This window comes from Cryptomeria japonica, chromosome 4 (assembly GCF_030272615.1).
Source record: "Cryptomeria japonica chromosome 4, Sugi_1.0, whole genome shotgun sequence".
In the NCBI taxonomy this organism is placed as follows: Eukaryota; Viridiplantae; Streptophyta; class Pinopsida; order Cupressales; family Cupressaceae; genus Cryptomeria; species Cryptomeria japonica.
The window spans coordinates 379,269,949-379,292,855 of NC_081408.1; the positions used below are offsets into that span (position 1 = coordinate 379,269,949).

A 22,907-nucleotide genomic window follows, 5' to 3' on the forward strand; every position below is an offset into this window, starting at 1 on the left:
TTGTTTCACCATTTTAGAGAATCTATGAACTGGCTTGGGCTAAAAGATTGCAGGCACGCTCTTCACTATTTTTTAAAAATTTGTTTTTGTATCAGAACCCAGATCATTGTTTTTATTGTTAAGAATAAACCATCTTTTCTACCAGCAACAATGGTGCCCCTACTTTTATGGCACTTTTCCACATTTTTTTTTTTTTTAATTTAGTTTCAAACCAAAATCAGAACTTTGGGGTCATATGTTACTTTCCAATTTTCTAGATCACACACATGCTTTTTGACCTATTCTGCAATTTTCCACTTTTCACTTATGCTTTTTTCACTTTTGGGCACCCCTCTGGTATAGATTGCACCTTTTGGACTCTCTTGCCTCTTTTTTTTTGTTTAGAACATATGTTTTGTCCATCAAGTGTATTGGCATGTTCCTCACCACTAGAGTGTTGCTTTGTCACATAAAACACATTTTTTAGTGGTCTACTGTATTGGCATGCTCCAATACAGTGGAGCACCACTTTTTCACTTTAAACACATTTTTGGCATTCTGATGTATTGGCACAGTTCTAACCATCGGAGTGTCACCTTTTCCCTTCAAAGCATTTTTTGGCAGTTTAGAGTACTGGTGGATACCTCACCGCTAAGTACCACTTTTTACCCAAAACACATTTTTTGGCAGTCCAATACATTTGAATGCAAACCTCTCATGACTTCGATAATTTTGGCTTTCCTCTTGCATCCGAGTTTTGTTCTTTGTCTTGTCTAATGTGTTGGAAAGTGCCCATCATTGGCTATACAATGACATTAATTGGAGCTAAAAAATACAGGATTATGAACATGGGAGACAAGCATTCCATTATGACTAATTGGATGAGAAATGAATAGTGTTCTGACATAAAAAAACTATACAATAAATTTCATATGGGTACAACAAGAATGACACTTTGGCAGGGCTATTAATAACTTGCCTTGGTAATGGAATGGGGGTGATGCATGCGATATGATGTTGATGGACAAGAGACATCTTATGACAACTATGGATATCCTTTTTCAATAATAGGCATACAATGACAAAGATCATGAACCTTTCCTAATCATAGTCTCAAAAGTCACATGATGTACACCCAAGATGCAAACAATTTTGAGAATTTGATCATTGTTGCCACTTCTGCTGATGTAGGTGGAGAAACCAGATGCCTTTGCCAACATAAAAGTGTGCCTGGTTTTAGTTTCCCTCCTTTCCTTGCATTTTTGGTGGAAATTTTATCTACTTAAGCACTTGGCAGCAGGTTCAAAGGGCTAAGAATGCACAAAGGTTAACTTGTCATCATTTCATTGTGCTGGTGTGGAGGTTATACTTAAAGTTTGCCAACTTTTAGCAACACTTAGAGAGAACATATCTCCACATGTGCCATCTTTTACAAATGGTACTAAATGGCCTTGCATGCTTGTAATGTCTCCTTGTTGAAATAGGATTTATTAATAAATAATAATAATAAATTGACATATAAAAGAATAAAAATAAAACTTAATATAATTAAAATTTATTTAAGTTTAATGGATAGTCAAAAGGCATGAAATGAAAAGTTGTGACTCCCTCAAACTCGAGATATAAAAGGGAGAGAAGAGAACTTCATTTGGGGAGTGTTGATGTGTGTTTTATGCACATAACATTTCAGAATAAAATACCAAGGTAATTTACCCTCTCTTGAACAAAATCACCTCAGATGCTAAGGATAAGATCAACTAAAATGATTCCAAGGTTTTTACATGTCAGGTCTTGACGAGTGGGTAACTCAATGGTCGATGTGAATTGCCGTGTTCACTTGGGGACTTATGCAAATGTTAGGATTATCTTCTTCGATCATGAAATATGTGGAATAGATGTGCTGACAACTTAGGATTTAACAATGTAGCTGTGGATTTAATTCTTACTAAAAAATGGGCAAAAGGAATAGGGTTCAGGGAATCTATTGTAGGCCTAAGAATGTAGGAAATCATGAACAACTCTAGTGGAATCAAACTAGGCAAGGTCTCACAAATAGGTATTGACACAAGCTTAGTGCAATCGTCTAAGGTATACTCAAGGATTTTCAGCCTATCACCATCAAACGTTGACACCATCCAAGTTGATGCTTGCCAAGGGACTCGTAATAATTGAAGTTAAGCTTACTCAAATTTTCAGTTGACCACAAAAGGCGTACTTACCAACGGCAAGAGGCTAGTGGTATGGATTAAGGATTCCACACAAATATATTCAACAAATCTTTCACTCAATCTAACAAACATGAAAATAAATTCTAATCTAAAATTCTAATCTAACTTGGAGGAATTGAGAACCATGAATGCAAAGACAACATTTGAAGAGCAAAATCACCAACAATTGAACAATGATTTAGATTCAAATAGCTGCAGCATATACCAACAATTCTACAAAAACTCTCTTACAAATGAGAGACAAGGAGGTATATATAGCGTCTCTTACAAAAATGGATGGCCAAGATTGATACAAGATCAACGACCAAGATCATGCCAACAAAACCCTAGAATTGCCCTAATTAGGGTTTACATAAAAAATGGTGCCACCAACATATGGTCCAATAAAAAGATACCTAGTCATCAAATATGGAATCTTCCAAAAGATTCCTCCTTGCATCTCTCTCTCCTAGCATACTCCAAGAATCTAGCCAATACAAAATCTAACTCCTCTATGGAAATGCTAGGCAAGGTATCCTGCTGCAAATCAATCACGTCCAGTGAATCTGAGCAAGCGTCCAAAGTGTTCTCCCAATTTGGCATGAGCTTCTGCGAACTATGAACATGAATCAACAAAGAGACCAAGTCATCCATCTGACTCTTCTTCAAAGAGTCCAACGGACAAAAATACATAAGTTTCATCTTGTCTCTTAATTCGGCTAAGTGTAAACCACTAGCATCACTGGCATCAACACCTAATAACTCCTCAATTGAGGCAAGGATCTTCATTTGAATGTCCTGAATCAATCGCTCCATCTCCATACAACTCAACTGGGCATTCTCATAAGTTGATCTCTTCACAGCCAATGAACAATACCAGCCATGGAAATCGTATCTGTCTCCACTGTGCACAATGTTCTCGCTGACCAAAGTGGAATTATGAATCTTCTTTAAAGCCTTAAGGCGTAGAATAGTCTTCTCCTGAATAGGTCAGAATTCTTTCCAAACTCCCTCCAAATACTGGATTCTAAATACGAGCCCTGTTGTCCTATCATATGCCTGGACAAACTGAGTAAGGAAATCATCTGCCTGTTTTCTTGCACTCTCAATCCACTTTTCCACCTCCGAGAGTGTATCTCTTGCTGCCTCATAGTGTGAACGTAGTCCATGATCAACTGCAATAGGGTAAATAAGGGTGGGATTCTCACGCCTTATCCCTGCAATATACTCTCTAAGTCTGATATTCTTTTCTCTGTACTTTTCCTTCTCTTCAATTTCTCTATCTAACTTGGCGTTGGTCGCCTTAAGGTTATCACCAACCTCTTGAAACTCTTGCTCTCTCAATGTACGACCAAGGGCAACCAAAGTAATTTGAAAATCCATAGGAGTAGCAATGTCCGCTGTCACACCTCCAATAGGAACAACAACCCGCGCAATCCGCATTCCTGTCTCATCTCTAGCTATGTGCGACAAAATCTCAGCTCTCTTGAGTTCTTTCTCCTTATTGCTCCTAGCTAGGTAATCATCAATGTTATCAATAGGTTGTAATCATTTCCCAAACTAACCTCCAAAAGGACAGTAGGGGATCCTGACTAATCATCATTCTCATTTGGTGGAGCAGATGTTGCGGTGGCATGTAACTCCTGAATATTCTCTGGTAGTATCACTGTGTTGGAACATTGCTGGGTTTCCTTATTCTACTCTCTTATTTCAATTACCTTAATTGATGAGACATTGAGAGGTGGCGAAGGAATGATATGTGGAGGAATGATAGTCTTTTGTTTCTTCTTCTTCATCTCCTCAATCTTCTTCCCTTTGGCCTTGACTCCTCTTGGCATGTTTTTCCTTCTCTTGGGAGCTTGACTCTCTTCATCTGCATGAATCCTGACATCACTGACAGTCCTCTGATCATCTTCAGAAGTAGATTCTTCCGGCTTCATCTTTTCATAAGTAAAGGAAACACCCATATCAACTAACTTATTCATTTGAATATCCACCCATGTGTAGGAGAAACTCAAGACCTCTCTCATCAATACATTCAGATCAATCTCTTCTTATTTTGACCAATTAGGCAATAAGATTGCCTTCTTCATTTCATTTTCATACTATGGATGCGTATGATCCCTGCCATCTAACACTTGATCAAGAATGAGGAAAAGTCCACACTTCCTCATGAAATCCACTGACTTTGTGGACCACATTCGTCTTTTCACTGCTTGCTTGTCCATCGGGTTGGCCCAATAATCTCCTATGTCTACCTTGTGGATGAAAATCTCTCCCCTGATCCTTCCAACTTTCTTATCTGGATCAAATCTTTCTCTTTTTTTGAAGGTTGCAAATTGATAGAATGCAAGCTCTTCACTCGCAGTGCTAGCGGCTAAGGCAGACTGGCAAACCTCCAACGTCTTCCCAACTGAAATAGGGAATGTCATGCCTGTCCTATGCTTCCCTCTCTGAATGGAATCAAACTCTAGAAGTTGTCTCACCACTTCCAACAAGATCATTTTGTCGGACGGATACCTAGGAAGCGTGTAGGGTTCGAATTGAAACCCATGAATCGTAAGATATGTGAAAGTGGGAAACTGAATATACCACGATCCACATTTCTCTATTAGTTCTGTTGCCTCCTTGGACAATCTTCTAAGGATTCCGCCTTGTAGCATCTGTGTGATGTACATGGTGAATACATCGTTCACCCTCTTATAGTCTTCAATTCTATACATGTTTAGTTGGGGATAGCACTCTGTTAGTGAATAGATTTTGTCTTTCTTTTAATTGAATTAATTCAAAGCTTCGTTACCCTCTTTGAAGGACAAAAGTTCAACTAGACAGCTGGGTAAGTGTGGCATACATCACTTCCCTCTGAATTTTAGATAGGTACAGCTCCCTCCATTAGTTATTCAGGGAATAATCTAACTAAATAAAATTGATATGCTTTTAGTCTGAAAGCACGTAAGGCTGCCTACTTCATTCTTAGATGAGAGACCGGTAATATGCAAATATTTTAGAAAAAACTTTCTTCAAGATGCTTCACCACGAAAATCAGAAGTAATCAAAGCAAAGTTCAATAACACTGATTTCAGCACTTCATAAAAATGAACAAGAGAAACAAAGTCTCTTTTCAACCAAATATCTTTCTAAACAACATAGAAAGAAGCTCCAGATTAATAATAGCATTCGCGATCAGAAAGATAATCACAAACAATTTGACTGGATTAATATTTGCAAAGAAACATTACTCCATGGATTCAAACTCGAAGATTTAAAACCTCAAATTGCATATGATCTTTATATGTATATTCTATGCAACAAAGACATAAAGATACACACATAAGTTCCTTCCAATTTCAGATTCTGGGAAAACTGATCACTTCCTTCAGACAAACAAAATTTCTAATCTCTAAGTCTACTATTCTAACCCCTTCTAAATCCTTTTCATCTAACTTTTAGTAGTCTTTTTGAAGAACAGAGGAGGTCTCCCTGAAAACCCGACCTCCTCTGAAACAGTTATAAAACTAACAGAGTATTTAGGGGACAAATGTCTCAAAGTAATTGCAAGGTTTTTGAAAAGCTTTTAAAAATAAAAACAAAGCATAAGCGTCAAATTATGCTTCATCTCCAGCGTCATCTCCTCTTCCACTTTTCCAGGCATCATGGGCGGTTGTAAGCTCCGGAATCATAGACTGACTCGGATTCTTCATGGCATTAGTTTTCGCCTTTGCAGCTTCCTTTTCCCACCTGTGTTTTACCATTTTCTCGGCATGTTTAGGTAACTGATCATTGCCAATGAACGTCATGGATTCAATTCGGGCAATTTGTGTTATATCTTCAAAAGTAAAGTTTCCTTTGGCCCTAATTTTCTCCATGTGCAATTTAAATGCCTTTACCGCGTCCTGTGTGTTCAGCCCATAAAGGCCTAGTTGCCAATCATGATCTGGGTTAACCACTTTATTATCATTGTCCAAGCTATATTGAAGTTCCTGGAGCTTGTAAATGGAGGCTTTGGCATCAAAGATTACAGCCTTGAATGTAATTACCCGCCACGCTATGGTTTTCTTCAACACAAAGAGCTGGCACTCATCAGTTACCAATTTTATTGAGTTTTCTATTAAAAACTCAGTGGCTCCATATTTTTCTATCTTGGCGAACATGGGTAATACGTTTTCCCACTTACGCTCCTCCTTTTCCCATTGCATAACTTGATTTTGGATCTCCGCAATGAGGTTTTGAATTTCATCGCATAGCTTCCTGGAATTTGTAATATATTTTTCGCCATCCTTGATCACCCCTTCAATCCATTTTTCTACGGCCCCTGCGATGCTCTTGGCTCGCTGAACTTGATTCATCAGTTTCTTGTTCTCCGGTGAAGTGGGATCAAAGTTTTCTGAAGCTTGTGATATAGGGAGTGCTCCAAAACAGCCTAGGCTATCAATGAATTGGGCTAAAACCTTGATGTGCTGTTTCAGTTCCTTTTTCTCTTGTCCATCTTTCTCTGACCTGGTGAGAATTTTCTTAGCCATCACCTTGAAAAGGTGGTTATCAGAGTCTCTGCTCATGTTTCCTAGATCTACTTTAGTGACTTCAAAATCTTTTGCATTAATTTTTTTACTTTCATCCTTGGGTTTATAGGAAGCAATTTCAGCAACCCATCTCCCGGTCTTTTCATCAGTGTCCAACTTGGTGGTTGTTTTGAACTTCTTCTGTTTAGGACCTTTTTCCACGTATTTGACCACCATGTCTTGAATTGGGATAGACATTGGGATCGAGCTCCGTTTCTTACTTACTGAAGTAGTTAACCATTTGGGAGTTGTGCTTGAACTAGCTGTTCCTCCAGTTACTTTAGGTGGCGGTGTCATGGCTACAGTGATTGCATGGGAATCTGTGGTGGTTACAATATCTCTATCAAGGTCCTCGACCTCAAAAATTTGAGGGTCGAGGGCCTTGTCTTTCACCTCTGTGTCTCTGACTAGGTCCATTTTCTTCTGTGCACCACTCTGTGACCTTGTAAATCTAGGAGCAGGACAATTCAAAGCAGGATTAGTCTCGTGCTTGGTGTGAGATGACTTCTTATTTTTACCTGCATGAACAGGCATAGAAGTGGGGTTAGAAAAGCTTTTTGGAGAACGTAGAGAAACCACATTATCTCTTGCAGGACTGATCCTACTTGATTTCATTGCTCTTTTCTTATTAACCCAATCTACAGTTCTCTCCAAGACTCTTTTTGTTCTGAGCTGTATATCATCTTCTTCTTCCACATCCCAATTAATAGAGAATGTTTCAGGTTCAGTTTGATCGAGATACCCAGGTTCAAATAGCTCTAGATTATCTTCTTTGATCCCACTTATATCAATTTTCACCTGCAGTGAAACTATCTGTCCCAGAACCATTCTTATATTTTCTCTCCTGAACACTTCAAGTTCATCACAACAATCTTCCCAAAAGTCTTCCAAGTGTGAGATAGAAAGGTGCACCATCAAACCAAGGCCCTGTGAAAAACCTTTATTATCAAAGCCATTCCTTCCTTGATACAGTTTGAAATTAAAATTATTCAAGTCAGCTCCTATACTCAACGCATCTGACAGTGAACTACAAGATAAAGCGCCTAATTGAACAGGGAAATGATCTTCCCATTTATCTTTGGGTTGAGCTTTCTTAATTACAGCAGACAACTGTCTACAAATCTCAGCAAGGACAAAGCAATCTGAACAAAAATGAGGAAGTCTGAAAGGTTCTTCTTCGAAACCACCTACCCTTATATAACAGAAACGAGGAAATTGAACAAAGAAGCTTCCATATCTTTTCACCAAGGCCTGGGCGTCTTCAAACATTCTTTTTGATTTCATGTTCTTCAATTCGTAGCACAAGTCCCCCAGGAAAGCATTATGCACTCTCTTGAAATCTTGTAATGCATTATCTCTTTGCAACATGGGGTAAAAGTCATATACAGAAACATCCCCTTCAGTAGGCTGCCTAGGAATTACCATTATCTCTTTGGTACATGCCAAACAATATATCAAATAAGAAGACATGAAGAAATTTTGTTTGAACTTCTTTGCCATGCTCAGCTGTTCTCTCATAGAGTCAGCAATAAGCTCTGCCCAGTCAAGGAACTGCTTTCCTTCCAACACCAGTTGCACATAACAATAAATCCAGTCATCAAAGCTGTAGGCTTCAGCTGAACCTCTAACTCGGTGTAACAACAACATAACATCATGAATATGGGGAACCATGTGATTTTTGTTGGGGTGTTTAGGTAGCCTAGAGCCACCTTTCTGAGGAACTATCAACCAATGCTTCACTATATTGTTCCGGTGTCCATTCTTGTCTGCATTGAACTCGGTGATTGATTGGGCAGGGGAAAAATTTGAGAACTTGTAATCTGACAATTTGAAAGCAGAAGAAATGACTTCCCTATTTATCGCGAGGAGGGTTTCACCATTGTCCCTCTTGATAGTTTCAGAAATAGGGTCATATCGCACAATGCATTCCCTAACTAATTCTGGGCAAGGGATAGCAGGTGGGAAAGCTGCCGCCTCTATCAGGCCATTACTTAGAATTTCTAGACCAAAAGAACCATCAATACCTTTAAACGTCCTTTCCTTCAAGGCTTCCAAATTCTCCCCTTTCAGGTCTGTCACTGACAATGGGTTCTGTGCAAGCAAGACTAAAAATATTTCCGAAAAGATGCAGAGTGGACTTCATAATTTATAACCAACAACCCTTCTCTCCAAGCAATTTTATTACGAGAGAGAAAAACAGCTAAAAATCACTGAAGAAGATAGGAATCAAAATTCACCTTCACGGTTGAAACCAATCGAACGACTACCAGCAGACAAAACTTCGACCAGACACTCCTCAGCAATGAAGAACAGGTTTCAAAAATAAATCACTTCATACCTTATAACAAATGAAGCGCCAAAGCTCATTTAGTGCATTAATTTTGGCCGTCAACTCAAATGAGCCGAGCATTGGGATTTGACATCACGTGTGTGTATTGAATGCAGGATAGCGCTCGTCGGCGTAACCACCAATTCCCAAAAATGATTACTTGCCTTCAAAAATCAGCTGATTGACGTCACCCGAGATATGGCCAGATCTTCATCACACTTAGCAATAAATACACCATCATGTCGTTTAGTCTTTTCTATGGGACCCACCTGATTTGAACATTCATGAACCATTTGAACTGACTTCATGAGGGTTCAGGTAGTTCAAAACATATGCTACGCCAAGGAGATTTTCCTTTGGAAAAGATTAACTTTGTTGATTGCCGCTGATCCTTTGAATTTCATCAAACATTTTGAACATCACTGAACTGTTTGAACTAGGTTCAAACGGTTCACAGTCTGGAGAAAGAGTATATAAAACACCATCCGCGACCGTGAAATAGAGTTGCTGCAAAACACTTGATATGAATGTTAGCCTGAAAATGTCTTAGACACAACTTAGAACTTGCGGTACCTAAATGGACACTATGAACTCTTTTCAGGATGGTTCAAGGGGTTCATGAGGTTCAACCCGACCATTGAAATGTAATGCTAAGGGTTTAGAAATGATTTACAGGAGGATTAGGAATTGAACCAACGAACTTTTAACAAGATTTCGGAAAAAGAGGGAGAAAAGGACTCAACTATAAATTTTGCAAGGCAACTCACTCTTGTTATGAGGACGAATATCAAGGTAACACACTTATGACTCCTGAATTGTCCTTGCCCATTCCCGACTTCACCTTTGCATATCAATCCTTTGTATGAAACAAACTGCGCAAGCAGGTATACCAAGTAGGAAGTCATGGCGAATGACTTGGACCGCTCTACATTCCTCAGCTGAAAGTCCAGATTGTCACTTATGATTCTAGATCAATTTATTAATGTCCCTCTAAGACAATCTTGGATGAAGTAGAACATCTATCCATCGAATATTGCACCCTTCGACGTCCCCATCACTCTGTTAAGCAGGAATACTAAGTCACTATATTCCTCTTTGAAGTCTGTGCACATGAGTGTCTTGGGAGCCTTGGAATGATGAAGCCTAGGCTCAATCATCCACTCTTTGTTTATCATACTCGTACACGCATCCATCTTCTTCGTGTACTGCTCTTCATGTTCATCCTTAGTTGCATCCTTCATATCTGCTCCGCGTGGAATTCCAAACACCTCATCAATCGCATCCTTAACAAGGTAGGCAATGGCAATGCCCTTAGGAGTCATGATCATTCGCGAGCGAGGATCATAACATCATGCACACTCTAGGATAAGCTCACTGCATTGTATGGATTGTGGAAATCCAACGGCTTGAAAAATACCACTCTTCATAATGTTTCCATATGCTGGGGAAGGAATCTGATTTCCGACTTTGAACATCCGCTGTTGCATCAGGTTCAGGCTCAGGAAATGCATGTTTGTATCCAAAATCTCCTTCCATTTGGATGACATCTTAGACTCTGGATAGAATAGAGTCTCCAATATCTTCTGCTGTTCTCTTCTTTCTTTAAATCCGGACTTCTACATCGCACCTGTATGAAGCTTGAAGGTAGAACTTAGGAAAAATATAATATTCTTAATAGAATTCCTGACTTCCTAATGATTTAGGCTAATTAGAGCATGAAGTTAGGAAAATAGTCCACACTCTAGGTAGATTTTAACAATTTAAACATAAAATGTGACAAGATTAGGGTATGAAACCCTCATGAAATCAACACCTCCTTATACCTAGAAATTTCGTGCAAATCATAGTGCAAAGGAGTATACCGGATTAAGAGTGACGAGGGAAAGGTGTGAAAGGTTGTGTTTTCACAAAAAATATGTCTGAAGGCACCTTCCACAATCAACAATGGAGGTCACAAATCTGAAGACAACCTGCAACTATATGAATAAACTTCTGAAAACATGTTGCAATTATCTAAATGTGCATAAATTTGATGAAAATCAACTTATACAATGAAATCAAGTCAAATCCGGGAATAATGGTATGACTGGTAAGCGTTAAATTTTCTGAAGACAAGCAGCCATGGCGAAGTTGCAGACCTGTAACAGCCCTCAAATGGTCAAATGATTAACTGAAAATGACTTGGAAAACCCTCCCAAAGGAAAATCGTTGAAGCTGGAGCTGGCTGGCAATGAAAGTTTAAGTCTGAAAATAGATAACCAGCCAACAATGGAGGCTGAACCAACTGCAATAATGGCGTTAAGACTCAGATCTGAAGCAATATCAGCAAGTAGGGAATAATGGTGACCACCAAACATGAGGTAATCCACCCAAAAAGGAACAAAACTCTTGCCAAATCAAGATCGTATTTTTGCAATCATGGCGCCAAACACTTAAGTCTGAAAATGTCTTCAAAATTTACTTCAATCTGCACACAATCTGCACAATGGAGGTCTGAGAATAGGAAGCAATGATGGTGGAGTCAAGGAAAAATCCCCAAAGTTCGCCAATACCAAAATCGCTACCATTCACCAAAAATAGCGCCAAACTTGGAAAAATCGTGGCACTAAGCCATTAATGGCAGCCACCAAAAGGTTGCTAAGCTGGACAAAATGGAGAAGAATGGAGTCCTCTACCAATCGCTTCACCAAAACATTTCGCCAAAATTCACCAATAAGAGAGAAAATCGGCTTTGCATGGAGACACCTAGCAAACTTAATAATAAAATAATGCTGGACTCCTCCCTTTAAACTTACTTTCATCACCAATTTTCACCACACAAGCAATGTGGGATAAAACACTTGCTCTTATACTTGCTTGGGTGAAACTAACTTGCTTCTAGAAGGTTGAAAACATTAAATCTTCATTGCAAATCATTTATTAATTGCTTTCATCTTTTAAATAATCATTGTCTTTCATAAAAAACAATTAAAATGAGGCTCATTTATTAAAATATTTCAATTTAAATCAAAATGGGCCAATTGGGGAAAATCGATCCCAGTCTGGATGAAAATCCAGACTCAAAACTTATCAAATGTGCACAAAATGGGGCTAGGGGAAAATTGATATGAGTGTGGAATGAAAATTCCACTAAAAAATTAAGTCATCACCCAAAAATACCCCTCTGGTGGAAAAACGACCTCAGACTGGATGAAAATCCGGACTCTAAATTATGAAATGCATTCCCAGTGGAAAATTGTTATGAGTCTGGATGAAAATCCGGACAAAAATCCTCAAAAACTTGTCACAAATACTTGGTGGAAAATCGACCCAGGTGTGGAATGAATGCAAACATTATTAGCAACCTATCCATACCTCCCTGGTGGAAAAACGTGGGTAGTCAGGATAAATCCTGACACTTAGTCAAATTTTAATGCTTCCATGGGCAAAACGACCCTAATATGGATTAACAGTGGTGGAAAAATGGAGCAAGTATGGATTTAAGGGGAAATCCATTTCCAGTCTGGATTCTGAGAGGGGAAAACCATGGGTAGTCAGGAATATGAGGGGAAAAACACCTCTAGCATGGAATTTTGACCTTTTAACCCTTAGAATACAGATTTCACTCCAGAAAATGATGATTTTTCCACTCAAAATCACTTAGAAACTCCAAAACTTAATAAAACTCAACTGGACTTAGGCAAACTCATCAGAAATTGGAGTGTGATACAAGGAAATCTATCGGAACAAAGTGCAAAATCAACTTGAATAATTCCCTAGGAGCGATAAAACAACTCCAACAGGTCTGAAAACACCCTAGCATTTAAAATCACCGATGAGGACATTTAAAAACACGTTAATGCTTCAAAAGGGTCTACACTTAGACAAAACTAGGATCATTAAAATCTCAATTTATGTGCTTGATCCGATAACTTCAAAACCCTAAATGGCACTAGGCACAATCAAAACTCCGAGACTCGGGCACGGGGAACACAAAATTGCCCACTAAGCAGCCAAAACCCTAACCTAACAACGCAGAAAGTAGGAAAAGAGGGGGTCCCTGTTAGCAATGGGGCGATATGTGAAAAGGTCACATCAGGGAGAAAAGGGATGAAAGAAGAAAGAAGGGAGCAAAGGAATTAAGGAAAGCATTAATGGGAGTAAGATAAGGAAGTGACTCTTTCAAAGGGGCAGCAATGATGAAGGGCTGTGATCTTTTCGAAAGGGTGGTAATTGTGAAAGGTTGTGACCACTGTGAAGAGGTGTGACTCTTCACATTGGAGGATATAAAGGGGAGAAGTTTTTATTTGAGGAGGAGATAAAAAGGGGAGATCGTTTGGGGAAATAATATGCTATTCTCAAGGGCAACAATGAATAGTGGTGATTCAATTCCTAAGAAAGGTGGTGACACTTCCACCAATAAAGTATAAAGGAGAATTCATTTTGAGTATTGAAGGGGACTTACCAATCAATGGAGGAAATCAATACAGTTAACATCAATTCATCTAAGAAAGCAAATAATCTTCAGCAATCAAATACAGATCAAACCATTCAGCAATAGCACTCATCCAAGAGGGCAGCGTTCAGCTTTCAAAGAATGAAACAACATCGAATTGAATCTGTCCAAAGTACCACAACAGACTGAAAATACATAACCTGCAATAATTCTGCAAGTATGGTGGGCAAGATTTAGTGTCCTCCCAAAAGGGGACATTACAATGCTATTGATTTGCTTTTGTTTCTGCCCCATGATTGCCCTTGTTCTGCTTTGTTGCCTTTGATGTTTTCTCTATCATCAGCATTTGCTTCTCATTGGGCCCATAGCAATCAGCATCACCTTGCAAAAGCATTAGTTGAAGCATATAGACTGTGACATGATGATTTAGCAGACTGGCCAGGCAGACCACAACTGACTTGGATTGACACACAAATGATCGCTTTAGCAAAAAACAAGCAGAAGGTAAGATATAAACACTGAGTTTTTGGGGTATAACTTCTGGCTCTTTCTAGGGACCTTGGGACACGGGGCCATAGGAGAACCTTAGAATCTCTGGTAAAAAAATATCCGATTTTGTTGTGCAATAGAGTCAAAGCCTATTTCTAGAAACCTAAATATACAACTAAACTAGACCAAATAATAACAAAAGGAAACACATTACTGAAAAGTGAGTGCTGGAAAAAACACCTATGGACAAAAGGAGGTATGTGTATATATATATATATTACTGAAAAGCGAGTGCTGGAAAAAACAACACCTAACTATGGACAAAAGGATGTTGAGACATGGACCAGCTAGGACTCGAACCTAGGACCTTCCATATGCTGCTGGAGTGCTCTACCACTGAGCTACTGGCCCCTCTTGGACCAGTCCATCGTCGGTCCGGGTGTGGCTTATTTTCAACACCAACAACCCCCTTAAGCCACACCTCTCGTGTGCTTTGGGGCTCCTAGCTTGGACCTGGCTCTGATACCATGTTGAGACATGGACCAGCTAAGACTCGAACCTAGGATCTTCCATATGCTGCTGGAGTGCTCTACCACTGAGCTACTGGCCCCTCTTGGACCAGTCCATCGTCGGTCCGGGTGTGGCTTATTTCCAACACCAAAAAAGGAGACACACACACACACACACACACAGACACACACTAGTATGGAATGCCAGGCTACAAGATAAAAGTAAACATGGTAAATTTAACCATTGTGGTTGGGACCATACAACATTGTGAATTCTCATGGATAGGATTTGTATTTTATTGAGAGTTTAATTGGGGATAACTCCTCCATGACCAACATCATGATTGGTGGTGTGCAAAACATAGTGCCAACTGGCTAGATAACACGACATACTATAGAAAACATGAATAATTAAATCTACATACATACATTTACTCTACATGGCACATATCGCCATACCAAGTTTTGTTGAAGTCTTGAAGATCAAAATGTCAATAAGTTAGATTTCAAGAAAAACTTGTTATTCTAAAGGATTTTAACCATTTTTTCAAGATTAGACATGTCCTTCATGAGTTCTACTAAACACCAAGATATCATCTAAAGCACACATTGACTCATGAATCAGTTAAGGGCCTCTATACCTTATTCATCAAGCACTTGAAAGTGGCTAGAGCATTGCACAAACCAAATGGTAACACCAAACACTTTAATAGACCTTGTTTTATCTTGAAAGCTATCTTCCATAGGTCTTCCTCTTTGATCCTAACTTGATGATACCTTGATTTGAGGTCCTATTTTATGAAGAACTTAGCATGCTGGAGCTGATTTAAAACCATCTATATGGGGAAGCAGGTACTTATTTTTTTTGGTGATTTTATTCAAGCCCCTATAATCCATACCCATGTGCCAATTCCCATCCTTTTTAGGCACAATTATTATTGGAGAACCATAAGCGGATGTGTTGTGTCTTATCGCCCCTTGTTAAATTTTTTTCTTCAGCTGATCTTTGACATTATTAGTTTCTACCATACTTAGATACTATGGCCCGATGTCGGGCAAATGACAATCCATTAAAAGTTGAATTTCATGCTCAATGGCATGCTTGGGAGTAGCCTTCTGTAGGCCTCAAGAACAGATCTGAAAGCTTCTTCACTAATTCACCTATTTTTTGATGCTCATGGTGAGTGTGCAGCTCATGAAGCCTCTGTACTTCAGCTCCTTTATGCTACCCATTTCCTTGTAACAACAAAAGAGAATATTTCCTACTAGCATTAATCAACCGTTTGGTCTGTGATGCACTTGCCAGGGTAATTTTTGTCTTATTTTCAGAAGCATTCGAAATACATTAAACTCCACTCAATGCATGCCTATATTGATTATGCCTAGAAAGTAGATTGCACCCCTCATGTACAAATATGGGCTTCCAAAGATAAACCCCACACACATCAAGTGGAATGACATCAACCAAAACTTCATCCTTGTAATCAGCCTGTATGGAAAATGACAACTTACATTGCTTTTTGACTTACGTATCCAATCCTTGCTTGAGCCATCCAAGTGAATAGCATTGAGGATTTTCCATGGTTTGCAACTCCAACTCACCTATTAGTCTTTGAGAAATAAAGATTTGCTTGAGAGCAAGTATCGAACAATGAATCAACCTTCCCATCTGTGTGTGTATGTTTATACATACATGTATATAACTTAGTGTTACAAGACTTGGACCTGCCCAAGACTCGGCAAGCTGATTTTTGACTTGCCCAGACTCAGCACCTAGACTCAGTGTAGACTCGAAAAATTGAAAAATCCATGAAATTCAGAGATTTTTAAGGATTTGAAACTTGTTTCATGCACCTTAAATAGATAAACCTTAAAAACTCAAAAAAGTCATCAAATAAAAGCTACTTTGATCACATACGTATGAATGCAAAATTTAGTTAAAGGAAATAACACACACACACACACACACACATTGTTAAATGCATACAATACTCATGGAATATGAAATCCATGGCATCAAAATTCAAAACAAATACCAAAACAAAAACTAGAAGTCTATGGCTCAGATGAGCTTGCATCACTCGGCTCAATATTACAGCAAGTCTTCGTAGTTGTCTAAGATAGGTCCATGATGATAATGCAACCATGATATCTGCCTGTGTCTTAGTGACAATCACACTGACATTCAAGGTATCTGCTTGTGCTCTATCCTCCTCTTCCATGGCTACCGTCTCCACCTCTCTATTCACCCGGTGAACCCAATGAAGGTCTTCATCACTAAAGACAGAATCTTCATCTTCAATGATCCAATCTGATTGTGGATCAACAACCTCTAGTGTGATGGGTGATAAGTCGTTTATGGTGAAGGCAAAGGTTGTAATAAACATAAACTAGATCATTCTACCTCTGTACTGTTAGTCTATTGCACTTCTTGGAGTGTATGTTTTCAAACACACTCCAATTGTGCTCACAACCTGAAGCATTGCACGGTTTGACAAAATGCTAATATACAACAAACTAACAACAACAGCAAAAATCCAAAAGAACCCACATAATCCTCTACCAACTGGATGACTCCAATGCCCAAGATTTGCCAGTTTTTGCTCTACATTATAAAATATTCTTCTATAACTTGAGAGAGGTGACTTGGAAACTCTTGGGAACTAAAAGTATTGCTGTACAGCGCTCACAACAGCAAACTTATCCTCACCAAAATCTGAAAATTAATGCACACCAAAAGCATTTGAAAATCTTGCAAACGAACACATTAAAATCAACAAACCATTCCAATAAGTTCATGTAACCTCTGAATGAGATTGCTCTCAAGAATCAAAGGGGCTATTTCCTATGACTCCTAAAACCAATGGGTTTCATCCACTGATCTCTGTCATCCAAGGGTTTTCATTCTCAGATATCTGTAGGAAAAGGAAAAGATCAAACAATTTCATAGAAAGATGAATTAACAAAGGCCCCACAGAAGAAATCATCCTCATATAAATAGATGCCTGTAGCTCAGTTTGGGCCCCTGAAATCCTAATGCCCATCTTGAGAAAATAAAATGAAATTAAATTTCTTTTTAGTACTCACCATAACTGCTGGCTAAAATTTGATTGCAACACCCAAATTCACCTGTCATAAAATAAGAGTCCAAAAATGGCATAGAATCTACTATAATCTGCCTTGGTGGTTACAAAGGCTTCATGAAGAACCGCACACCCCAACTTGGGGAGTATAATTATTAATTTTTAATATTTAATTGACCAAGGAAAATAAGTTCCTCAAATTTGCAATTAAATTGTTAATAAGTTGTTTCCTATTTTCATACCCTAGCTCACCGGCAGTAAGGAAATGTCAAATGAGCTAATATAACTTCTGATAGGAAATAATTAGAAAGGGTACATTACATATGAACTGTGTTATCGGCAAATTCAGTAACACAAGCTTTCCATACAACCTTTTCCATAGCTAATGGCTAATCAAGGACTCGTCTTCAGCAATGCAAAGGGTTGGGGAGAGGGGAGGTGTTAACATATTCTTTGTTGAATAATTTATCCAATTACCTAGATAATTAATTAAATAAGTGGAATATTTCTAGCATATATAGCTAAATTTCTGTCTACCTGACATTCAAGACATGAAATACGAACTTTTCAAAGTTTATGCCACTTAAAAATGATTAGTAAGTATGATATTCAAAAAGTGATATTGGCCGATCTGCTTTCTTCCAACTACTAAGATTGTTGTATTCAATGAAGTTGAATTCTGGTCAATGTATTCTCTATTTGGTAGCTTGCAATATTTCTTTTTTCTCTTGCCTAAAAGAAACTGTATTTTTGTTCAGGGAATTATTGTTTCTTGCTGTGGCTGTTTCCATGGCCGCACTTTGGGTGTAATCTCAATGAGTTGTGACAATGAAGCTACCCGTGGGTTTGGGCCGTTCCTCCCTGGTCAACTTAAAGTGGACTTTGGAGATGTTTCTGCCCTTGAAACTATTTTTGAAGGTATCCATTTAAGTACATTTCTTAAAGCAAACAGTATTTTTTTTAAAACTTACATTTGGTGACTTAATTTCACAAATTTCCTATTACTTTCATGCCTCATAAGGCACGTTTTCATTATCCTTGTGGAATAATTTGATTTCTAATTTTAGTCATGCTGGTTGGAAATGCAGTGCATGGGGACAAGGTTGCTGGATTTCTCTTTGAACCCATTCAAGGAGAAGCAGGAGTATGTGTACACTTAATTCATAATTGCTTCTTTTGAAATAATATATTTAAAATACAATTTGAGCTAAAAAGGGAGTGAAAACATTCCAGATGAGACATTTAATGAAGGAAAATACATTTATTCGCATCTGGGGAAGTTTCACCTAAATCATGCTCTTAAGCTGTTAAATGTTGGGACTAGTTTATGAAGACCCGGTCATATCTACAAAATGTAGCCTACATTCGGCTTGCACGACTTACCTTATTGTTCATTGCAAAATTTCAGGGGCAACAATGCTATACTAAACGAGATAGTTTCGTGAATCCTAAAATGTTGTACTATTGCTAAAAGAATTAATGTTAGGATATAAATTCCTTTTTTGATCAATGATTGTTATAGTTTTTGTTTTTGATGCCATCAATATCCTAATCCACCATTTAAACATTTTATGCAATGATAATGATTAATTATAAGTACATTGAAAAACAAACCATGGAATAAATGAATCTTTGATTTTGTTATTAGAAAAACTAAATAAAATATAGGGGCAAATTCATGTTCCATGAATAAGAAACTTTAAAGTTCGAATCGGGAGCAAGGAAATGACCAAACAATTTACCATGACAAATCAAGACATTAACAGTGATATAAATAAAAAATCAACATACAGAATGCTAGTAACTAAAGTCTAAACTTGTGGTTCTCTTCCTCTATGTGCAGAAACCAGTGTTAACAGACTGAGACTTGGTAGGCTGATTTTTGGTCAGACTTGGACTTGGCAAAACTTGGCAGATTTTGAAATTCGGAAAACACATGATACATACTGTTTTTAAGGGAAACACATGGTTTTCTATGCATTCTTCTCTAAATCAACTTTAAAGACAAAAAAACTAGTCAATGACATGCTACTTGCGCACACAACAGCTACACATAAAAAGGAGTACAAAAGCAGATTTGTGTTGGAGGGAACAATATTTTTAAATATATTGAAGTCCTATTTTTTGGGTGCAAAAAACATGGATTAGGATATTGATGGCGTCAAAAACAAAAACTTGGCTGAAGATACATTTCTTGCTGGTCTGGAGGTTGAGGGAAACAAAATGCGCTCAAAATGTTGATGGCATGAAGGCTTTGGATTTTTCTGTAAACGGAAGGGATCAAGAAGTTATTCAGCTTGTAATTACTTTAAAGTCCCAAAATGCATCACATACCCTTCAAGTGACCATGAATGGATTTGCATGATAATGGTATAATTTAATGTCATAGCAATTGGGAATTTTTCCTCCGCATCAGAAGTAGTCTAATAGTTTTTTCCTGCTATGACAACCCAGTTACATGTCAAAAGAAAATGGGTCTGGAATAAATTGAAAATCATTTTGGTTTGCATTAAAGAAAAAGCTCCAGAGGTCTAGACTCTAAACAAATGCTTCTTGAGTGTCTTAGCTGAATGATTTGAATTTCCTAAATAGTCTTAAGACAAAACTCATTAAGTCCTATAAGGATATTGTGGCAGATTGAGACAAGGTTATGGAAATCATCGAGACATGGTTGCAAAAATGTTGTCAAGGCTTACCAGAAGTTTCATTCGTATTGATTTTTCTGACATCAAGCATGCTGCTGAGATATATCATAAGTATGCATCTCTTTTATTTATTTCATTATATGGCCTTATCTAGGGTTCCAATGTGAGTCCTTAAATGGTGCAGATTGATTTTTGCAAGTCAAAACCATGAATTCAAGAGAAAAGATGAGAGAAATGAAGCAGGTTTAAACAGCATCTTGGAAGAGTTAGCTAAAAGTTGTGGTACTGGTTATCCCAGAGGATAGCTGTTGTGAAGATTTTTTTGAAACTAGAATAACTGGTGAAAAGAGGAGTCTTCAAGATTTTTTGCAGAAGATTGATGATAAAATGAAAAATATTGCGTTTCTTTTCCCAGTAGTTTATTTTGATAGTTAGAAACAATAAATAAAAGGCAACAGTGTTCATCTGTACGTAGAAAGAACACGGCCAAAGGCCTCATGGATTACCAGTATGGTAATCAAATACATGAAAGGCTGCCAAGGATAGATATGTTTCATTAACCATGATTTTATTAAACCATATCAAAATAAGGTCCATAGACATCAACCACAGCTTACTTCTATAGGGCCATGACAGATCAACCTCTTATCAGACTCCTGTGACAATAAAATGAGACCATTTGCAGAACAGAGTGGAATTCAATATACAATCACAAGTGGAGACTTTTGTGGGAACTCTGATAGAACCTCAAATCCATTTTCCTCAGAAAAAGAGCATAATACTTTCTCAGTCCATACCGAAGGTTCTTTACAAGGGCCCCCAGGGTATCAATCTCAACAGGAGACAATGGCGTGTCAAGATATTCTTCTTCAGCCTTCCTAAATTTCAATCAATTCATTCCCAGCTCACAAAAAGAGTAGAAATATATCTCATCAAGCTTATTCTTTTTAACCCTTCTAAATTTCAATCATTTCATTTCCAGCTCACAAATGAGTAGAAATATATCTCATGAAGGTTATAGTTCTTTACTCTTCTAAATTTCAATCAATTCATTCCAAGCTCACAAATGAGTACAAATATATCTGCAGTATAAAGGATGCAGGTAAATATAGTTTTTTAGGTCATTGCTGAGTAAGGTATCCAATTGGCGCATGAGATCTGCCTTATTCGCAAGGTGTACAACCCTACCCCACTCTGGTCTTGAACAGATGACTTCCACTCTGGAGTGCACATGCCTTCATCATCAGGCCAACTCAGGCTCAGTGACATCCACGATGTATTAGTATAACAAAGCCCTATGAATTTGTTTCTTTGCCCATTAGTTGATTTATGCCTTTCACAGTATTCCGAGTGATTGCGAGAAAACTCCTTGACCATTACTCATCAGAATTGTTGTCTCAACTGTTTCATCAATGTGGACGAAATCTGTTATGCACAGCTTATCAAATTATATTGAACTCAAAATTATCCGTTCATATTATTGAGGGATAGGTCCATTGCATTTGTGCAAGGACATTGCTTTAGCTTCTAATAAAATACTAGAAATCAGTGGCTGAGGCCAATATTCTTGGATTGCTGCAGTATTGATTTGGTAAGAAGAGTAAGTTGAAAGACATAATCTAGAGTTTTGAATCTGAAGAAGAAAGGGTAGAGACTTGAATGAAGATTTATTGAACCTGGTTCACATTTGAGTAGAAGGCAGCCAGTATGACACATGTTAGTTTTTTCCATTTAACTAAGTGGATGCATGGTAAATGAACAATATGATGCTAAAAATGAGATGAAATGGGCAAAAGTTTGCATGTGGAGGAAATTGACTGTAAAGAATTTTAGCTTCTAGCTATTTTTGAAAATTGCAAACTCCAAGGGAAATTTGTATATGGTATTGAAGGCCCTGCAAAGTCAGTTCTGGGGGATGAAGCCTTGCTTTTCATGTTAGGATAGGATAACACATGGAATGAGCCTGTCTTAATGAAACATTTTCTTATAATGTCCAATTGAAATCTGTAATATGATAATACCAAAGCAGTAGTTGCCCAAGTTCTGTTTTCTATCACATTTCTGCTGCCTCACTCCAACACATTTTTTGGTTCTATGCAGGTCATTCTTCCACCAGAGGGCTATATCCAATCGGTCAGGGAACTTTGCTCAAAATATAATGTTTTGATGATTGCTGATGAAATACAAACCGGCATTGCTCGGACAGGAAAGTTATTAGCAATTGATTGGGAAGGTGTCCGGCCTGATGTAGTTGTAAGCTTTTATATATCAGCTTGATCAATAGAATATTCAAGATTCTACTCCATCCTTTTCCATTTTTCTAATATAACTGTGCCTTATACAAATAGCTTGTGTACAGATTCTAGGAAAAGCATTGGGTGGAGGAGTGCTCCCAGTAAGTGCTGTGCTCGCTGACAAGGATGTGATGCTTTGCATAAAGCCTGGTGAACATGGAAGGTCTGATTTTCCCAGCTTGTGATAACATTATTATTCTTCATGACTTGAAATTCTTACCATTGGCTTATTTGACATTGTTTCTCATGATATTTAACAACTAAGAATGATCGTTACTGATCAAAATTATTACAATTAAAGGGAATTATTGAAATAGATTCCATATAAATGACATTTTTGAAATATTTAAATTAAGCTGTTTAGATAGGCCTTATCTC

The 22,907-nt window shown here is 37.9% G+C and overlaps 1 protein-coding gene across 1 annotated transcript in view; it reads left to right on the forward strand.

The window, feature by feature from the left end:
* The window catches only part of LOC131047594 (ornithine aminotransferase, mitochondrial), a 79,397-nt gene that overhangs the window by 49,429 nt on the left and 7,061 nt on the right, over nt 1-22,907 (forward strand). The window contains exons 4-7 of the mRNA XM_057981400.2: nt 18,349-18,508; nt 18,679-18,734; nt 22,336-22,488; nt 22,595-22,692. Of these exons, the coding sequence (XP_057837383.1) occupies nt 18,349-18,508; nt 18,679-18,734; nt 22,336-22,488; nt 22,595-22,692 (467 nt within the window). The remainder of the gene's footprint in view (nt 1-18,348; nt 18,509-18,678; nt 18,735-22,335; nt 22,489-22,594; nt 22,693-22,907) is intronic.